The sequence below is a fragment of the Moschus berezovskii genome, chromosome 22, assembly GCF_049115385.1.
Source record: "Moschus berezovskii isolate FMDL1 chromosome 22, NW_MosBer_1.0, whole genome shotgun sequence".
NCBI classification, from domain to species: Eukaryota; Metazoa; Chordata; class Mammalia; order Artiodactyla; family Moschidae; genus Moschus; species Moschus berezovskii.
The window spans coordinates 10120180-10142080 of NC_142481.1; the positions used below are offsets into that span (position 1 = coordinate 10120180).

Here is a 21901-nt window from a genome sequence, read left to right on the forward strand (position 1 = left end):
GAGGCAGCCCACCAGGCTCCCCCGTCCCTGGGATTCTCCAGGCAAGAACACTGGGGTGGGTTGCCATTTCCTTCTCCAATGTGTGAAAGTGAAAAGTGAAAGTGAAGTCATGGAGCACTAGCTATGTATTAATACTAGACATCACTCTATTAATACAAATTAACTCATGAAATCTTCACCAAAGCATTATGAGACAGGTAATACGATGCTCATTCCCATTTTATAGCTGAGGAAATAAAATCACTTGCTCAAGGTCACATGAGCAAGAATGATGGGAACCTGGATTTGAATCTGAAATAGTCTGACATGTGGGAATGTGTGTGGGGGGGCATGTTCACATGCATAGGCCAAATGGCATAGACGGAGCATGTTCTCTTTGGAAGTATGACTGAGTGAGTGAAAGTCACTCAGTCATGTCCGACTCTACAGTCCCTGGAATTCTCCAAACCAGAATACTGGAGTGGGTAGCCATTCCCTTCTGCAGGGGATCTTCCAAACCCAGGGATTGGACCCACGTCTCCCATATTGCAGGCAGATTCTTTACCAGCTTAGCCACAAGGGAAGCCCAAGAATATTAGAGTGGGTAGCCTATCTCTTCTCCTGCGGATCTTCCCGACCCAGGAATCAAATCAGAGTCTCCTGCATTGCAGGTGGATTCTTTACCAATTGAGCTGTCAGGGAAGCTTTGGCTGTATAAACGTTGCCAACAGTGGCTGTGTATGGGGAGGGGACGGGGGACCCCCCAGAAGTGGCAGATATATGTACTTTTCACTCTATATTCTGTTAGATGGCGTATACATATTTTTTAGCAATTGAAAATGTTCATTAAAATAAGCTAAATTAGGACTTCCCTGGTGCTTCAGTGGTTAAGACTGTGCTTCCAATGTCGGGGGCACAAGTTCGATCCTTGGTTGGGGAAGTTCCACGTGCCCTGCAGGCCAGCCAAAATAAATAAATAGTTACACTTTTGAGTATTTCAAGTTTTTTTTTTTTTAAGTTAAATTAAATAGAAGGTCCTCAGATGTGGCCACAGACCTATGGGGTCAGAATCCCTGGGACTTGGAGACCAGGATTTGCAAAGCTTCCCAGGTAACCTTGAGGCCCACAAAGCCCTATCACACGTGCCTCCTCACTGTTCATTCAACAAACAGGCTCATTGCCATCTCAGGGCCTTTGCACAAGCTGTTCCCCCGGAATCCAGAAAGTTGTGTTTCCCCCTCCTCTTGGCAATCTCCCTCTGCTCAAAGGTCATCATTTTACAGAAGTCATACTGCACTGCCCTCCCCGTCAAACTATTGGGTGACCTCTACCCTCTCCAGGGCCTTCTAGCCCAAGAATCCTTAACCCGTTCTGTGCCATGGACCCTTTTCAAGATACTGTTTTAGTGCGTAGGATTGCGTCCATGAGATTACAAAGGAGAATGATTATAAAGAAAGAGAATTGTTAAAGAAAAATCCCAGCAACAACAAAATCTGTAAACTAACCACGTTAACATAAGATAAAAATGAACACGTGTAATTTTAAGTTACCACTTGTGATTTTATTTCACTCTTGAAAGAAACACGCAAATGTTTAGGCCAAGTGGGAAGGGAGCGAAAAGGAAGGGAGAGAGGGAAAGAAGGAAGAAAAATGCTTGGGGGCGGGGATGGAGGGGGAGACGGTTAAGGTCTCAGCGAGGCCTTTGCACAGTTATTGGCTCATTCCGGTTGTTTTTTTTTCAGAGCCAGGTCTTTAGGCTTCGCTGGGTTTTCTCCTCCTCACAAACTCCATCTCGGTCGCCCCCGGGCTCAGCCCCCACCGGGCCTCCCTTTTGCACAATTTCTCGCCTCGCCGCCCAGCGGTCTCCATGGCAACGAGGTGCGCTCCGGCACTCTGGCCCCGCTTCTCAGCTAATTACTTCCCTAGACTTGATTCCCCAAATCGTCTTCCCAGAGAAGCTGTTTTGTGGAAGCTGGAAACTAAAAAATCTCTAGGACACCTCTGGTTGAGGAAAGGTGGTTTAAGAATCCAACTCTGAGAAGTCAAGTCTTCCACGTGAGAATGCCCTCGCAGATTAGGCGTCGGGTTTTGTAACCGGTAAAAATCGTGTGTGTGGTAGGGGAAGGGGTGGAGGATTATCCTAGAAATAAAACCCTCAAATGTTCTTACAAAAATTGCCAACCCCTGAGCCGTCCCGCTGTTGGGTGTTTTAGATTGCCTTCATCGCTGGCAGGCAAGATTCTTTAACCGCCCCAGAAAAAAAAATGATAATTATAGCTCCTACTTTTATTCTTGTTTAAAAGAAATAAAAAAAAATCCAAAGAGGATGGAGGAAGAAAACAAAATATGGCTCAGATTTCTCTACCCAGCTATACTTGGTAGCCACTTAAAAAAAAACAACCACAAAAGTAACACATTTAAGAAAACGCTGAAGTTACAGAAAGGTGTAAAATGAAAAATGTCTCCCTCTCCCAGCCCCAAGCCTCCAATCTCTCGCCACAAAGTAACCACAGTTAAATGCCTCTGTACTTTTCCAGAAAAACAACAACAACAACAACAAAACTGCTTGCATGGGTAGAATTTATTTACCCCCTGAGGACTTTTAATATCCTGAACTATTTCATCGCCTCACTTACTTCCTCCTGGTATCTTCTTATTCATTTATTATTTATTGTCTCAGCCTCTGAAAATTCTGGGATTTCCCTGGTAACTCAGCTGGTAAAGAATCCACCTTCAATGCAGGAGACCCCAGTTTGATTCTTCAGTTGGGAAGATCTGCTGGAGAAGGGATAGGCTACCCTCTCCAATATTCTTGGGCCTCCCTGGTGACTCACATGGTAAAGAATCCACCTGCAAAGCAGGAGACCTGGGTTTGTTCCTTGGGTTGGGAAGATCCCCTGAAGAAGGGAGCAGCTACCCACTCCAGTATTTTGGAGAATTCCACGGACTGTATGGACCGTAGGGTCAGAAAGAGTCGGACACGACTGAGTGACTTTCACTTTCACATGCGAACACTAGCCCCATGAGGGCAGGGATATTTGTCTGCTTTGTTCAGTGCTGAATTCACAGAATCTAGAACAGTGCTGATGGGAGCTCGAAATATTTGTTGAATGAATGAGTGAGGGGATTGGGCTGGACCTAGTGCTGTAAAAACTTGCTTTGTTCACTTAATAGCGTGTCTTGAACTCTTTCCATATCAAGCAGATCAATCTCAATTTTTCTCAGCAGCTTTCCCCTTTGTGTAAGCCTTCAAACCTGGACTGTAACAATACTGATAATAATTCATTTTTTTCGAGCACCTATTTTGCCCCGACCCTGTGTATTTTCTCTTTGAATCCTGCAACTCCTCTGAAACAGATATTATCCCATTTTCCAGATGAGGAAAACTGAGGCTAAAGGCAGTCACACAGCCAGGAAGTGGCAGAGCTTTGAATTACTCAGGTTTCTGAGGTTCTAGCCCCATACTATTTTATTATTATTTGCCACACTGGGTCTTCACTGCAGTGTGCAGGCTTTCCTCTCTTGTTGTGGCCCACAGGCTTCTTGGTGCGTGGATTCTCTAGCTGCGGAGGGCAGGCTTAGCTGCCTGGCAGCATGTGGGATCTTAGTTCCCTGACCAGGGATCCAACCAGTGTCACCTGCGTTGCAAGGTGGATTCTTAACCACTACACCACCAGGAAAGTCCCCTGCCCTACACTCTTAAGCTCCTTTATTTGTCCTGTTGCCTGTGGAGGGTTGGGGGTGGGGAGCAAGGTTGACAGGCAATCTCTGAAGACTTCTCTCCCAGGTGACATATGTAACCTTGGCACAGTCACTCAGTCTAGTTCAGTTGCTCAATCGTGTCTGACTCTTTGCGATCCCATGGACTGCAGCACAGCAGGCTTCCCTGTCCATCACTAACTCCCAGAGCTTGCTCAAACTCATGTCCATTGAGTCAGTGATGCGATCCAACCGTCTCATCCGCTGTCATCCCCTTCTCCTCCTGCGTTCAATCTTTCCCAGCATCAGGGTCTTTCCCAGTGAGTCAGTTCTTTGCATCAGGTGGCCAAAGTATTGTAGTCTCAGGTTCAGCATCAGTCCTTCCAATGAATATTCCGGACTGATTTCCTTTAGGATGGACTGGTTTGATCTCCTTGCTGTCCAAGGGACTCTTGCCACAGTCCCCATGGGAACTCAGTCCAAGGGACTCTTGGCACAGTCACTAGATTTGTACTAAATGCACATAAATCAGATCCCTGTCTAGAATGAACAAGATATAAATTATCCACACTTTTGAACCAGATGCCACTGGGTTAACTGACAGCACATAGTAGGTCCTCAACAAATACAGCAGGAAGTAGCCTTGTGGTCCACACTCTGCCCACATAATTGGATCACTCCCACCTCCTACCCTCCCTAATCCCAAATCTAAAGACTTTTGGAGAGTACAGAAGCAAAGCTGGCCGTTAGAGCCACCATATATTTAAAGAAAGATTCATTCATTCATGTGGTGTATTTCTCTAAAGTAGTGATTCTCAAATCTGGTTGCACACTATAATCGCTGGGGAGAGTTTTAGAATTTAGTTTTAAATTCCTGAGTCTGACCTATTGGATCAGAAAGTCTTGAGGTGGGGGGTCGGGTAGTGCATTAAAAAATTTCTCCAGGGACTTCCTGTGGAAGGGAATCTCTCCAGACTGGCTAAGACTTTGCACTCCCAATGCAGGGGACCTGTGTTTGATCCCTGGTCATGGAACTAGATCCCACATGCTGCAACTAAGACCTGGCACAGTCAAATAAATAATAAATATATATATTTTAAATGTCTATTTTTTAAAAAGTTTTCCCAAATGACTCTGATAGAGGTGATGGCTGGTGGGGCTGGGCAGAGGTAGGAGAGGAACTGAATGTCCCCATAGGAATTTGACCAACTGGAAGTACCACAGTACCAGCAAAAAGCCAGACTGGAAATTGGGGTTTGTCCAATGTTAGCAATGGAGACAAGCCCTTTAGAGTGGTGGAGGTGGGGAGACCTCTCAGGTTGAAAAATATCTACCCAATGATTTTACACCCTAATCCCTGGAATTTGAAAATGTTGCTTTATTTGGAAAAAGGGTCTTTGCCGAAGTCAGTAAAGATTTGAGATGAGATTGCCATGGATTGTCTGGGTAGACCCTAACTGCCATCTGGAATGTCCTTATAAGAGAGAAGCAGGACTTCCCTAGAGGTTCAGTGGTTAAGAATCTGCCTGCCAGTGCAGGGGACATGGGTTCAGTCCCTGGGCCAGGAAGATTCCACATGCCACAGGGCAACTAAGCCCATGCACCACGACTCCTGAGCCCATGTACTACATGGGGTAATTACTGAAGCCTGAACGCCTGGAGGCCATGCTCGGAAACAAGAGAAGCCATTGAAACAGAAGCCTGAGCACCGCAACTGGAGAGTAGCCCCTACTCACTGCAGCACGAGAAAGCCTGCACACAGCAATGAAGACCTAGCACAGCCAAAAAGAAAAAGAAAAGAAAGAAGCAAAGGAAGAGGATGCAGACATGGAAACGAGGTACAGAATCAGAGGAGGCGATGTGAAGATGGAGGCAGAGATCAGAGTGATGGGGCCCTAGCCCAGGAACACCTAGAGTCACCAGAAGCTGGAAGAACTAGGGAAGCCTTCTTCGTAGTGTCTGGAGAGCGCACAGCTTTGCAGATACCTTGATTTTGGACTTTTGGCTGGCAGGACTGTGAGAGAATAAGTCACAGTTGTTCTGAGCCAGCTGGTCTGTGGTCATTTTTTACAGCAGCCACAGGACAGGAACCCAGACCCCCTAGTGTAGCTACTAATTCCTCAGACTCCAATGGAGAAAACTTTAAATTAAAGCCTTCAACTTTTATTCCTTGACCTTGTCTCTGCAGAATAGTTATTGCTGAAGTGAAAGAATTCTTGCGCTGTGTTCTGACCCCCAGCAGGTTGTTTTGGGTGATGGGAACCTTGGAAATGTTTTAAAATGCCTCCCTTCCCGGCCTGCAGAATTTCTGTCTGCTGCCTGCCCCTGGTTGCCAGCCTCATACCAGGGCGATCCAGTGGTTAGACCTCCCTTCTCTCAGGAGGCAAGTAAACCTTCAGCATTTATATATCTTTCATTGAACTTTCTCGCAAAGTTGTCTCCCCCTTACTGACCACTCAATCTTACAGACAACATCTTTTTGAGTCTTCATGATCACCCTCAGCAATAGGTACTATTTTTATCAACCCATTTCACAGATGGGAACAACTGAGGCATGGAAATGAGATACTTCTCACGCAGCCCACCTCCAGACCACCCCACTGTTTATTTCATTGTCAGCTTTACTGAAAGTATACTTTACATCTTATACAACACATTCTTTTTAAAATATTCCCTGTGGTAAGTTTTAGAGTAATGATCACCACCATCAAGATACAGAACCCTAAAAAAAACCAACCCCCTCCAAAATATATAGAACCCCCCCAAAACCTTCCTTGCACTTTTTGTGGCAGTCCCCTTTTGCCTACCCCCAACCACTGATCTGATTTCTGTCCTTCAAGTGCTGCTTTTGCTAGAATTTTATATCAAAAGAATCATATAGCCTGTGCCCTTTTTGTCTGGCTTCTTTCACTTAACATCGTGATTTTGAGATTCATTTGGAGATCAATCCTGGATGTTCATTGGAGGGACTGATGCTAAAGCTGAAACTGCAATACTTTGGCCACCTCATGCGACGAGTTGACTCACTGGAAAAGACTCTGATGCTGGGAAAGGTTGGGGGCGGGAGGAGAAGGGGACGACGGAGAATGAGATGGCTGGATGGCATCACCGACTCTGTGGACATGAGTTTGAGTGTACTCCGGGAGTTGGTGATGGACAGGGAGGCCTGGCGTGCTGTGATTCATGGGGTCGCGGAGAGTCGGACACGACTGAGCGACTGAACTGAACTGAACTGAACTGTGTTGCTGTGTGTATCTGTAGTTTATTTCTTTTTGTTAGTATGTGTGATTACTCCACAGTTTATCTGATTATTGTCAGTGGAGATCTGGGTCCTAGCAGTTTTAGGATTAAAGTGTGTTAGTCTCTCAGTCAGCTAGTGACTATATCGGAGAAGGCAATGGCAAGCCACTCCAGTACTGTTGCCTAGAAAATCCCATGGATGGAGGAGCCTGGTAGGCTGCAGTCCGTGGGGTCGCTAAGGGTCAGACACGACTGAGCGACTTCACTTTCACTTTTCACTTTCACACATTGGAGAAGGAAATGGCAACCCACTCCAGTGTTCTTGCCTGGAGAATCCCAGGGACAGGGGATCCTGGTGGGCTTCTGTCTATGGGGTCACACAGAGTCGGACACGACTGAAGTGACGCAGTAGCAGCAGCAGCAGTCTCTCAGTTGTGTCTGACTCTTTGCGACCCACTATACTGTAACCCGCCAGGCTCCTCTGTCCTTGAGATTCTCCAGGCAGGAATACTGGAGTGGGTTGCCATTTCCTACTCCAGGGTTTATGATTAAAGCTGCTATGACTATTTCAGAGCCTCTGTTTTTCACTGCAGGTTGTATAATCTCTGGTTGTGAAGAATCTGTAGCATGGGTACCATTAGCCCCGCTTTACAGATGAAGAAACTCAGGCCCAGAGCAGTGACGTCAGCTCCCTGAAGGCACACAGCTAAACGGGGCAGAGTCAAGAGTTGAACCCAAGCCTGTGTAGCTCCAAATGCTTTGCCTCTTTGACTGTTGGGTGCTCTGTTGATGCCAGACACAGTTGGGTACTATATCTTGAAGCTCAGAACCTTGGTGGATTCACCAGCCTGCCCCTCGGCATCCCACATTCCAAAGCAGCCTTTTGTCGACACACAGAGAACATACTGTCTCCTGAAGGAGCCTGGTACATATTTGTCAAGTTCTGGAGCTAGAGATCTGATACCAGGTTGACGTGTTCTTTAATGCAAAACGCCAACTGACACTGGACCCAGGATCCCAGTGGCCCACGTGGAACAGCTTCCCCCCATCGGTCACTGCTAAATCATTTACACATATGAACAAATTTACTCCTCCTATTTAAACCTGGTGAAATAGGTTACTATTATCCCCATTTTACAGATAAGCAAGCCGAGTCACTGGTGGTTAAGTGGCTTGCCCAGGCTCACGCTTTGCGAAGTGGAGGAGCCAGGATTTGAGCCTAGGCCATCTGTTCAACACTCCTCCTCACCTTCAAACCTCCGCACACCAGACATGCTCCTTTAACTGGCAGGCTGCCTAGTGAGGAAACCAGTTAAGAGGAATTTCAGAGTTAGTTCCACCATGTACTTGCAGAGAGATTTATCTGTGTTGTGTCAAGGCTTTGGATCAGGAGATATGGACCTGTAAGTCCCATAGCTCAAGGGATGGGAGGATACAACGAATTAATGAAGATGAAGGACTCTGCCCAGTGCCCGCAACACAGGATAGCGGTTACTGTTTTTATTCAAGAGAAATTTTTTCACCTTTCCTATCAGCCACTGGAGGCCCGTGAGACAGGAGGAAGCTGTGTGTTTTGTGTTCTGTTGGCCATGAGATCTGATAACACCCCTTTCCAAAAACAGTGTGGCGGCTTCCTTGGGGGCTAGGTGGTAAAGAATCCACGTGCCAATGCAGGAGACACAGGTTCGATCCCTGGTCTGGCAAGATTCCACACACCAGGATCAGCTAAGCCCTGCCCCACATGTAGAGCCAGTGCTGTAGGTCCCAGGAGCCGAAACCACCTAGCCCATGCACCCTGCGGCCTGTGCTCCGCAACAAGAGAAGCTGCCACAGTAAGAAGACTACACACCGCAACTAGAGAGTAACCCCTGCTAGAGAAAAGCCCACACAGCAACGAAGACCCAGCACAGCCAAAAATAAATAACATTATTTTTAAGATAAAAACAATGCAGCCCTGGAAAACTTCGGGCACCCCACCTAAGTGGTTTTCAAAGCATTTTTTTTAGCAGTCAGATTACTTCTCCAAATTAAATCTACCTTGGATCCCCCGAACACATCGAAGAACAGGCTATGATTGCATTGGATGCTCGTGCTCAGTCACTAAGTCATGCCTGACTCTTTGCAATCCCATGGACTGTAGCCCACTAGGCTCCTCTGTCAATGGGATTTCCCCCAGGCAAGAATACTGGAGTGGGTTACCATTTTCTTTTCCAGGGGATCTTCCCAACCCAGGGATTGAACCCATGTCTCTTTTGTCTCCTGCACAGGCAGGCAGATTCTTTACCACTGAGCCACCTGCGAAGCCATTTATTTTATAAGTTCATATTCGTATGATATAGCATCAACCACAAAGAACAATGAATTTTAATTGAACCCACGTTTGAAAACAGAGGTTTACAAAGGCCAATTGCAACCTTCCATCAGCTAGCACATCCAATTTACTTAGGGTTTTCAGTGTGTCAGCCATGTCTGGACCCACACTGATAAGTAGCTTCAAATGGCAACAGTTTTATGCAACAGTTTGCATTACAATCTCAGGATACTCTTCAATTGGTCTAGAAAAACTTGAAAGAGAAGTGGTAGGAGTTTGGGGTTTTATGAGCAGCCTTGAACAGACATCATGTTGTGTCTACAAACATGAATGTTGTATGGGAAACACCCCAAGCCCACAAGAAGCACAAATGCAGTCTTAATACTTCAATATGATGAGAAGAAATGTCACACTGGTCTTTATTGCTATACAATGAATGTGCCTTGATGGGAAAATAACATACACCACAAATGAATGTGCCTGAGGGTTGTGTAGCCTTTATTCTGTAAACTCTGAGGGAACAAGAGACAAAATAGCACCATGTTCTGTGAGTGAGTATGCACAGGTTGGCAATGTACAAGGAATACAAGGATTAATTGTTGTTCAATCAAGTCTTGTCCGACCCTTTGCAACCCTATGGGCTGCAGCACGCCAGGCTTTCCTGTCCTTCACCATCTCCAGGAGTTTGCTCAAACTCATGACCATTGACTAGATGATTCCTTGGTGGCTCAGATGGTAAAGAATCTGCCTGCAATGCAGGAGACCTGGGTTCAATTCCTGAGTCAGGAAGATTGCCTAGAGAAGGGAATGGCAACCTACCCCAGTATTCTGGCCTGGAGAATCCCCTGGACAGAGGAGTGGGTTACAGTCCACGGGGTGGCAAAGAGTCTGACACGACTGAGCAACAAAGATCAGTAGAGAGCTAGAAACTCTTAGACCACAGACGCTCTTGCAGGTTGTTCAGATATACCTGTGAGGATGGCAGGAACGGCTTTATCCCAACCGTTGCCCAAAGCAAATGCTTCCAAGGCTGATGGTAGACAGCCAGCTTGCAGAACGGACAGAAATCAGAGTCTTGCAGGCTTTAGATCATGTCAAAGCAAGTGAACTCTGAAACGTCCTCTGTCTTGACAGCTGCTGTAAATGCAAGGTCTTAACAGGAGTTTCTGACTGCCTGAGAGTGGGTGGCTTGCCTGCATCCTGGCTGCCAAGGTGGGGGCATGAGGAAAGGACTTCCACCTCTTGGCTCTGGGAGGGGGGCAAAATGGAGGTAGCCTTGCGGAAATAAGAAAGGGGATTGGATGCTGGAATTCACAGACATGACTGACACCCACCATCATAATACATTGAGTGACAGGGGAGGGGGGCCGTCTCCACTCTCACAATTTGGCAGGTAAGGATCTGAGTCTGTCTCTGTAAATTGCATTGTAAAAATTATTTATTTATTTGTGGCTGTGCTGGGTCTTCGTTGCTGTGTGGGCTTTTCTCTAGTTGTAGAGACGGGGGCTACTCTCTAGCTGCAGTGTGCGGGCTTCCCATTATGGTAGCTTCTCTTGCTGTGACGCACGGGCTCTAGGGCACTCAGACTTCAGTAGTTGTGGCACATGGGCTCAGCAGTTGCAGCTCCCAGGCTCTAGAGCACAGGCTCACTCAATACTCTGACCCAGAGCACACAGGCCCAGCTGCTCTGCATGGCATGCGGGATCTTCCCGGACCAGGGATCAAACCTGTGTCTCCTGCACTGGCAGGCGGGTTCCCCAGCAGCATTTTAAAAAAGAAATTGAGCTAACATCTTTGCAGACCCTTGAACTAATGGAAGTCTGCAAACTTCTAAGTCAGATGTCCTGACAGGAGCTCTGTCTATCCACAGACACTTGCCTTTTACTTGATTGTTTTTCATTGCAGTTTTCCCTTACCATTATGGGGGACTCAGCTTACAGACTTGGGGACTATCCATTAATGTCGTAATTGTTTTTTTGCCATGCAGGCACGTGTGATCTTAGTTCCCCAACCAGGGATCGAGCCCATACTCCCTGTAATGGGAGGGTGGAGTCTTAACCACTGGACCACCAGGGAAGTCTTTAAATTGATCATTCTTGAAGGTAACCTCTTATTACTAGTTTTGCACCATTCGCTGGAAGCCTTGTCTTTTGTTCTTTAGAGAGTGGAGCACAGGTAGAGCTTCTGGGATTTAATTTGGGGAGAACCATATCCTCACCCCAGATTTCCCAGGTGGCGCTAGTGGTAAAGAACCCACCTGCCAATGCAGGAAACGTAAGAGACACGGGTTCCATCCATGGGCAGGGAAGATCCCCTAGAGATGGGCACGGCAATCCACTTCAGTATTCTTGCCTGGAGAATCCCATGGACAGAGGAGTCTGGTGGGCTACAGTCCATGGGGTCGCAGAGTCGGACAGGACTGAGTGACTTAAGAACATGCACATACCCTCACCCCAAGCGCCACTCAGAGCAGAAAGGTCCCACCACTGATCAATCCTGTAAGGGAGACCCAGCCTGTAGAAGACAGTGAGTTTTTTTCGAGTCACATGCAGAGCAGTGAGGTTTCCATACCTGCAAGGAGGCAGCTCACATTCTCTGCCATGGTGTCTGCTTGCCTTGTGCAAAAGAGTGGCCCATTGTGGACAAGTTTGTACCAGCTGTATATCAGAGGTGAAAGTGAAAGTCGCTCAGTTGTGTCCGACTCTTTTCGATTCCATGGACTACACAGCAGGCTCTGTATTGGAGTGGGTAGCCTTTCCCGTCTCCAAGGGATCTTCCCAACCCAGGGATCGAACTCAGGTCCCCCGCGTTGCAGGCGGATTCTTCACCAACTGAGCTATCAGGGAAGCCCAGTCCTTATAAAAGACAAAACAAAACAAAAAAAATGGCTCTAGACTTTGCAATGGGGGGATTTCCAGAGTCCAAAGCTGAGGGGGTCTGGGCCTCCTCCCCACAATACCCACCCAGCAAGAGGGTTTGTCCCCACCATCAGGCCGCTATGAATGGCAAAGGGGATCGTGGCCTTGCTCCCGAGCACGGATCTCCCTGAAACGTTCTTCCTGCTTGGCTATTCCTCAACTCTGCCAAGAGACCTTCTGCAAAACCCTGGAATTCCGAACCCTATTTCCTCTACCACTTCTCGAAAACATCTGTTTACGCAGGCGCCAGAAGCAGCCCACAGTCTCCATAGCAACCCTCTGACCTGCTGCTAGGCTCCAACTGCGACTGCGCAACTGGTACCGCGGCATCTCCGGGTTGTTACACCCTGTGGATCTTCGGGACTCATCCTCACTCAGAAGTTACCCTCACCCCACTCAAATAATACCTACATGCATATTCAGGTATCACTCCCACAGCTATGCCCTTTTCCAGATCTTTCAGACCCAGGGAATGAACTCAGGTCTCCTGCATTTGCAGGCAGATTCTTTACCTTCTGAGCCACCAGGGAAGCCCCAAATGTGCAAAACTACTCAAATATTACCCATTCGAGTTTATGTACTCACTCATATGCAAGTGACCCATGAGTGACCCACACACTCAAGTGACCCATGCTCACTCACATGTATTCAACTAGTCAAACAAATGAGACATTACCCACATGTACTCAAATATTTAATATGAAGGCTGCAAGGGCAAGGTTTGGGTCTCTTTTGTTTCCTGATGTATCCACAGTGCCTGGAATAGTGCCTGGTGATGCTTTCAAACTGTGATGCTGGAGAAGACTCTTGAGAGTCCGTTGGACAGCAAGAATTTCAAACCAGTCATTCCTGAAGGAAATCAACCCTGAATATTCATTGGAAGGACTGATGCTGAAGCTGAAGCTCCAATACTTTGGCCACCTGATGTGAAGAGTCAACTCACTGGAAAAGACCCTGATTCTGGGAAGGATTGAGGGCAGGAGGAGAAGGGGGTGACAGAGGATGAGATGGTTGGATGGCATCACCAATGGACATGAGTTTAAGCAAACTCTGGGAGATAGCAAAGGACAGGGAAGCCTGGTGTACTGCCGTCCATGGGGTTGCAAAGAGTCGGACACAACTTAGCCACTGAACAACAACAACACTGTAGGTGTCCAGGAAATATTTGTTGAGTGAATGAATGATTCATACTCAACCAGATATTATCCACATCTGTTCACATGGTACCCACACTCACTCAGATGTTCCCAAGTAACTCAAACATTAACCACTCACTAGGAGGGTTGTGAGGAGAAGGCAATGGCACCCCACTCCAGTACTCTTGCCTGGAAAATCCCATGGATGGAGAAGCCTGGTAGGCTGCAGTCAATGGGGCCACTAAGAGTCAGACACGACTGAGCGACTTCACTTTCACTTTTCATTTCATGCATTGGAAAAGGCAATGGCAACCCACTCCCGTGTTCTTGCATGGGGAATCCCAGGGACAGGGGAACCTGGTGGGCTGCCGTCTATGGGGTCGGACAGGGTCGGTCACGACTGAAGCAACTTAGCACCAGCAGCAGCAGGAGGGGAGTGAAGGTAAAACCTTCTGTTGGATACGCTCAGTTCTGTATCCCCAGCTCCTAGAACAGTTCCTGGGACATGGTAGGTGTGCAATACACACCTGTAGAGTGAATGAATGGACGGACTAGTGATCCCCACTCAACTAGATGTTAACCACACCCACTCAGATGTCACCCACAAGTTCACTCAGATAAAAATACCCACCTTCACTTACACTAGTCAGATGTTACCCATTCTTACTCAAAAGCTACCCCCTCTCTTGAATGATACCCATCCTCACCGCATCATCCACACTACTCACATTCCCCAGATTTACTTAGAGGGTACCCACCTTCCCAAGTCGCTCCCCACACCCACTCAGCTGATGCCCAGCCTCACTCAGCCACCCCCACGCCCACCCCAGGTCACCTCACAGCTCCTTGTCGGATGCGTGGTGCAGTTGACGGGTTTTCTTGTGCTTCCCCTTGCCTTTCTTGCCATCTCCAGCCTTGTTCTCCTTCTCTGGGGAGTCCAGAGGTGGCACTTCAACCACCTACACATAGCACTTCCTGGCAGGAAGCTCTCTCGGGCCCATCACTGTTGGACGCGGTTCCTGTCTCAGGACCCCGGATACATCCTCCACTGTCCTGCCCTGGCTCTGCAGGAAGAGGGTTGCCTTGGTCAGGAACTGCTTCTGGGGCATGTAGACCACGCTCCATGTTCTACCATTAAGCCGGGGATCACGGTCTAAAGGTGGCTGCCCTAGAGCTCCCTTCTTCCACAAAGGCCTTCCCAGCCACTTCAAAGTTTTAGGGTGGGGGCGGGGGGCTTATGATCTCTTCAAACTTCTCATGATTGCAGTCTTGCGGGATACCCCGGATCATCAGGGACTTGTAACTGTTCACCTCAAGGGCTTGGCACCCATGCGCCAACAGTGCAATGTCCTTGCCCCCAAACAGCATCTTGCGCAGCTCTCTGAGGGGCAAGTATGCCTGCTGGTGCATACCTGAGCTGCCTCGGGAATCAAAAAAATTATCCATGATGCCACGCTCAAAGGTGAAGGGAGAGGCCTCAGAGGGCCCAGTTTGTCCACCTTGGTCAGAGATGCCCTTGGCCCTGCCCACAGGGCTGCAGGTGTCCAACCTTCTATAATCTTCCTCCGAGGGGGTGCTTGGGAATTCCTTAGGGACTTAAACAGTGTGAAGCAGGGGGTGGGTGTCTGCCAGCCTTCTGGGGGATCCTGAGTCCTAGGCCAGGCTGCACCGTGGAGGGTCTGAAGATGCTGCTCCCTCGTTCTTGGCGGTGGTCATCAAAGGTCTTACAGGCTCTGGCACTCTTAGCAGATCTGGGACTGCGGATCGTTCCGGGACTGCTGACACTGGGGTATCGTGGGTGGGTGTCCAGCAGGCAGGAAGGCTCATTCTTTGCCACTGGCCCAAAGGCTGCCCTCACTTCCCTGTGGCCTGGCCGAGACATGGATGAGGCCGCTCGCTGCACTAGCTCCTGCAGAGACGTCACCGCCTCCTGCTCCGAGGCCCAGCCGTCTCCATGGCAACCGTTAGAGCGTTGCCTCCGCCATTCACTTTGCCCAATTCAGTTCAGTTCAGTACAGTCGCTCAGTGGTGTCTGACTCTTTGCGACCCCATGAATCACAGCATGCCAGGCCTCCCTGTCCATCACCAACTCCCGGAGTTCACCCAAACTCATGTCCATCGAGTCAGTGATGCCATCCAGCCATCTCGTCCTCTGTCGTCTCCTTCTTCTCCCGCCCCCAATCCTTCCCAGCATCAGAGTCTTTTCCAGTGAGTCAACTCGTCACATGAGGTGGCCAAAGTATTGGAGTTTCAGCTTTAGCATCAGTCCTTCCAATGAACACCCAGGACTGATCTCCTTTAGAATGGACTGGTTGGATCTCCTTGCAGTCCAAGGGACTCTCAAGAGTCTTCTCCAACACCACAGTTCAAAAGCATCAATTCTTTGGTGCTCAGCTTTCTTCACAGTCCAACTCTCACATCCATACATGACCACGGGAAAAACCATAGCCTTGACTAGACGGACCTTTGTTGGCAAAGTAATGTCTCTGCTTTTTAATATGCTATCTAGGTTGGTCATAACTTTCCTTCCAAGGAGTAAGCGTCTTTTAATTTCATGGCTGCAATCACCATCCTCAGTGATTTTGGAGCCCAGAAAAATAAAGTCTGACACTGTTTCCCCATCTATTTCCCATGAAGTGATGGGACCAGATGCCATGATCTTAGTTTTCTGAATGTTGAGCTTTAAGGCAACTTTTTTACTCTCCTCTTTCACTTTCATCAAGATTCTGCCCAGTCGCGTAGAAATCAGAGTCCAAGGCGCTCATTCAGGGATGAGGGGGTCAGCCACCTGCCTTCAGAAGTACACTCTTTTCTCCCTTGAGAAAATGACTGATTCAAGGAATCGTGGGACAGGGAATATACAAGATGATCTTGTACCATTTTGGGGATCAGAAAGTAAGGAAATACTCAAAAAATGATGAAAACAGGTGAAAGGGTATAGAGCCAGCTCCTATGGGTCAAATCTGGACGTTTTGAGCATCAAGGTGATAAATGAGGGAAACAGATCATAGCCCCTTGAATAAAATAGGGACCTATGAATCTGTGTGGATATAAATAAATGGATAAATGGAAAGTTTGGTGGAAGAATGTGGGCTCTTACTTTTTCTTGTACAAAGCATGAATCAAGGAGAACAAAAATATCTCCCCCCGTCCCCCTCCCCCGTCCTGGGCCAAAAGTAGCTTATGTGATCTTCCCAGACTGGGGATTGAACCTATGCTCTCTGCCACGGGAATACAGAGTTTTTACAACTGTACCACCAGGAAGTCCAGGAACAAGTGTGTTCAACTAAAAAGATCCTGCCTGTCACAGTGAAGATCTCTCATTTGCAACGAAGATCCTGCCTGCCCCAACTAAGGCTCAATGCAGCCAAATATATAATTTTTTTTTTAAAAAAGAAGAATTCTAAGAGTTCTCAACACAAGGAGAGAGATTTTTTTTTCTTTTTCTTTTCCTTCTTTTCTTTTTATTGAGAAGAGGTGGATATTGGCTGCAATCACTTCACAATACAGGTAAGTCAAACCTATATGCTGTACACCTTAAACTTGTTCAGTGTGTGTTAGTCACTCAGTCGTATCCGACTCTTTGTGACCCCGTGGACTGTAGCCCACCAGGCTCCTCTGTCCATGAAGTCTCCAGGCAAGAATACTGGAGTGGGTTGCCATGCCCTCCTCCAGGGGGTCTTCCCGACCCAAGGATCAAATCCAGGTCTCCCAATTGCAGGCAGATTCTTTGCCATCTGAGGGAAAAAATCTCAGGGAAAGAATCCGTTGCCACAAGGGAAATCCAAAACTTATACAGTGATGTACATAAATTATTTTTCAATAAAACTGAGGGGAAAAGAGACTTGTAATAAAGATATTTCTAATAAACTCCTTGCAAAAAACTTTTTTTGCCATGAATTTATGAATCCTTGGGGCACCAATGCATATCTCTGGGTTTACGCACATTCCAAGTTGAGAGGGAGGGGACGGAATGGTTCATTTATTGGATCCACCAATATTGCCTGAGAAGTCTCCCTGTTCCAGGCTCCAGGCGATGTGTTGGGCATACTTGAGTGAATGAAACAAACTCTGCTTTTAGGAGCTTAATCCAGTGGTTATGACTGGCCAGGCCAGCCTGTTTACAGCCAGGGAGAGAAACACTATAATTATCATGAATATAATATTCTGACCCTTGGTGTGGGGTGTAGAATACAGAGTATAATAATTGGGACATGTTTTGCTGAGGTTTAAAGAAAGAACTAAATAAAATATTCTGGGGAAGTCTGAGCAACTGATCCTATCTGGACTCACCCGGGAAGGCTTCCTGGAGGAGGTGACACTGGAAGGGATCTTGAAGAACACATATAATAACCATAACAACAGTATTGTTTTTAAAAGGTGTCATCACCGTAACTTACATAGGGTATGCTGCGTGCCAGATAACATTCTAAGCCCTGCATCTGACATTTAATTTTTTAACCACTTTTTAAAAAATTGAAATACAGTTTATTTACAATGTTGTGTATGGTATAGCCATAACATGGAATATTATTCAGCCAAAGGAAGGAATGGAATTCTAATACATGCTTTAACATTGATAAGCCTTGAAGACAGTATGCTAAGTCAAAGAAGCCAGACACAAAACACCACGTGTATATGATTCCATTTATATAAAATCTCCAGGACTTCCCTGGTGGTCCAGTGGTTAAGACTCTGTGCTCCCAATGTGGGTTCACGGGTTCAGTCCTTGGTCAGAGAAGATCCTGCATGCTATGCAGTAAAAAAAAAAAAAAATTCTCCAAAATAAGTAAAGCTATAGATATATAAAATTGATTAGCAGGTGCCAGGGATTGAGGGAGGGGGGAATGAGGAGTGACTGCTTAATCAGTATCAGATTTCCTTTGGGGGTGATGACAATTCTTGGACTAGATGGAAGTGATGTTTGCACAACATTATGACCATACTAAATGTCACTCATGTGCACTTTAAAATGGTTACTTTTAAGGCTTCCCTAGTAGCTCAGTGGTGAAGAGTCCTCCTGCTAGTGCAGGAGAAGCAGGTTTGATCCCTGGTCCAGGAGGATCCCACATGCTGCAAAGCAACTAAGCCCATGCACCACAACACTAAGCCTGTGCTCTGGAGCCCAGAACCACAACTACTGAGCCCTAGAGCCCCTGCTCTGCAACAAGAGAAGTAACTGCAATGAGAAACCCACACACCACATGAAGAATAGTCCCTCCTCGCTGTGACTAGGGAATAGTCCTCGCAGCAACGAAGACTCAGCACAGCCACAAATAAATAAATACATAAAAGTATTTTTAAAATAAATAAAAGTAATACATGCTTAACAATGAAAGTGAAAGGGCTTCTCTGGTGGCTCAGATGATAAAGTATTAGCCTGCAACACAGGAGACCCAGGTTCGATCCCTGGGTTGGGAAGATCCCCTGGAGAAGGGAATTGCAACCCACTCCACTATTCTTGCCTGGAGAATCCCACGGACAGAGGAGCCTGGCAGACTACAGTCCATGGGGTTGCAAAGAGTCGGACATGATTGAGCAGCTAACACTTCCATACTTTATTCCTGCTTAATAATGGTTAATTTTATATCACATGAATTGTACCTCAATTAAAAAAAATTTTTAAATGAGTCTATCTTTGGCTCAAATGTTTAGAATGTTGGTGGGTCTATTCACTACGATGGGGAAACTCTAGGGAGAAATGAGCTATGAGGTCAGGAATTCCGTTTGGGGGGGTTGGTTCTTAAATTTGATATGCCTAGCAGACATCCAAACAGAGTTAGACATACAAGCCTGGAGTGCAGGGAAGAGACGGGGCGGGGATATAAATTTAGAAGTCATTGGCACATGGGAGGAATTTTAAGCTGAGGAGCAGGGTGAGATCATCTAGAGAGAGAGTGTGGAGAAAGGAGAGAAAAGGGTGGATCAATGTCAGGCGGAAGAGGAGAAATTGAGAGAAAGGACTAAGGATTGTGCCCGAAGGGAGGGGGGAGGAGAACCCCAAGAGTGTGTATTTGAAGAACAAAGAAAGGAGTAGCAAAAGACTGGAATTGGCCCAAATATCCATTTATAGGGGTTTCCCTGGTGGCTTAGTCGGTAAAATATTCTGTTTGCAATGCAGAAGACCCAGGTTCGATCCCTGGGTCGGGAAGATCCCCTGGAGAAGGGCATGGCAACCCACTTCCGTATTGTTGCCTGGAGAATTTCATGGACAGAGAAGCCTGGTGGGCTACAGTTCTTGGAGTCGCAAGAGTTGACTTAAAGACTAAACCACAACCACCACCACCACCATCCATTTATAGACTGTTTAGCAAATCATTTTAAGCCACTTCAGTCGTGTCCGACTCTGTGTGACCCCATAGACGGCAGCCCACCAGGCTCCCCCGTCTCTGGGATTCTCCAGGCAAGAACACTGGAGTGGGGTGCCATTTCCTTCTCCAATGCTTGCAGGCATGCTAAGTCGCTTCAGTCGTGTCTGACTCCATGTGATCCTATGGACAGCAGCCCACCAGGCGTCTCTGTCCAGGATTCTCTAGGCAAGAATACTGGAGTGGGTTGCCATCATGGTACATCCATATAATTGGAGACACACACGTGTAAAAGAAAAGCAGGAGAGAGTTCTCTTTGCTGGTATGGCAAGATTCCCTTTCTAGGAAATAATGCACTGAAATCCTCAAGATGTATGCTTACATAATAAAGCAAGGTGTGTGTGTTTAAAGCTAAGGGAGGAATTACAAAGAGGAAAGTAATGATTCATGCCAGAGCAACCTAGCAGATGCCACTTTAATCCAGTAATCAAAGCAAACATCCCCAGTGGTGGAATATACTGAAATCAGGTGCCCTTGCAATGACAGACCAAGGAGGACATGTCCAGGGAATCACTTCTGGAGAATTCCTGCCAAAAACTCATCTGATCGCCAGGAGACACCAGACCAACCCACACACAGGGTCATTACACAAAAAAGGCCAGCCCTCTTCAACGTGTCAAGGTCACAAACATCCAGGAAAGATGGGAAGGGCTCCGGAGTGAAGGAGGTGAGAAAGACAATTGAGTGCAACTTCCGGTCTCACATGACACCCCAGGCTGGAAAAATACAGTTGCTGGAAAGGATATGACTAGGACGATTGATGAGACTGAATATGGACTTTGGATTGGATAAGCGTGTGGTGCTAATGTTGAACTTCCTGAATTGTTAAAAATTATTTTTTTTCTTTATCATTATTTATTAAGCACCAGCTTAATCCTGCAGACATTTCAAATCACCAGTCAACAACTCATTTTTCCCCACCCATCCCACCCCAAATTCTTGATAAAGAGCTCTTCAAATAAAGACACACACTCTTCTCTCCTCTGTATAAAACTTTAGGAAATAAAGGCAAAGAACTGCATACATCTTGCTGTAAATGCTGCCCACGGCTGTGGAGACAGTGTCTGCCCAAGGCTGCCTTTATTGTCCAGGTCCTTGAAAGACTCTTGTTCATGAATTGTCCCTTCACAAAGCAAGTCCACCACTTGCTGGGTTTATCATTCTGAGAGTCAAAAACTTTCTCACAAAGTCTCAGTCCAGTCTCTTGCCTCAGCTGTTGTAAGTAGGCCCTCATCACTTCATTTTACTGTTTGTTTGCAGGTTTGGCGTAAATGGCATTAAGTGGAAAACCAGGCTCTCCGGGAATGGGAAAACTAGTGATTCCCGGTGTATACATTTCTCGCCTTGGCTTTTAGAATTGCACTTTTGGAGTTTCTTTAGACACTCAGAAAGGTAGAGTTATATATATCAAGGTCCCATTGGCTCCATTCTTAATTTCATAGTTTTTGAAGAAGACATTGGCCTTAAAGTAATAGATAGCTTCATCCACAATATCTGTCTCCTTTGTCTCTCTACCGGCAGGTCCTTTGAACTGACTTCTGATGGGCAACAGTGCCATGTCTCCAGTGAGTTTGGTGTCAGGGTCCATGAAGGAAGAGCAGTTAGCTGGCATCTTGGAAGTGCCCGGGTCTCAACCCCAATGAAGAGAATCTGGTTAGAGCTCGGTGGTTCTGGTCTGGTCAAAAAAATAGTTTTTAATTTAGGTCTTACTCTCTTTTATTTCATTTATTTTTATTTTTAGTCTTTGCTGGGTGGCATGTGAGATCTTAGCTCGCGGACCAAGGATCAAACTTGTAGCCCCTGCACTGGGAGTGTGAAATATTAACCACGGGACCACCAGGGAAGCCCTGAATTTCTTGATTTTTTATAACTCCCATGGTTCTGTGAGAAAAAGTCCCTCTTATTTTTAGGGAAGGAACACTGACAGACTGAGAGGTAAAGAAACATAACATATGCAACTTATTCTCAAAAGGTTCTGAAAAAAATACCTTATATAGAGAAAAGGATAAGGGATGGAGTGTGTCAGTTTCCTAGGGCTGCCGTATCAAAATGCTACAATCAGGATAGCTTAAAACAATAGAAATATTTTCATTCACTTTTCTGAGACCGAAAGTCTGAAATCAATAGGGCCATGCTTCTGCAGCTTCTAGGGGAAGTCATTCTTGCCTCCTTCCCTCTTCCTAGCTTTTGGTGATTTTTTAATTTATATATTTTTATTTTACTATTTATTTAGGCTGCACTGGGTCTTTG

General features: G+C 46.6%; 1 protein-coding gene and 1 pseudogene across 1 annotated transcript; both read right to left on the minus strand.

Moving 5' to 3' along the window:
- Positions 1-14119: 14119 nt before the first annotated feature.
- On the minus strand, positions 14120-14651 carry PNMA8C (PNMA family member 8C). The gene is given in 2 exon segments (XM_055411801.1): positions 14120-14435; positions 14437-14651. Coding segments are annotated over 2 exon segments (531 nt in total).
- A 285-nt stretch (positions 14652-14936) lies between these two features.
- Positions 14937-21263, minus strand: LOC129547297 (actin-related protein 2/3 complex subunit 3 pseudogene; annotated as a pseudogene).
- Between the last annotated feature and the right edge of the window lie 638 nt (positions 21264-21901).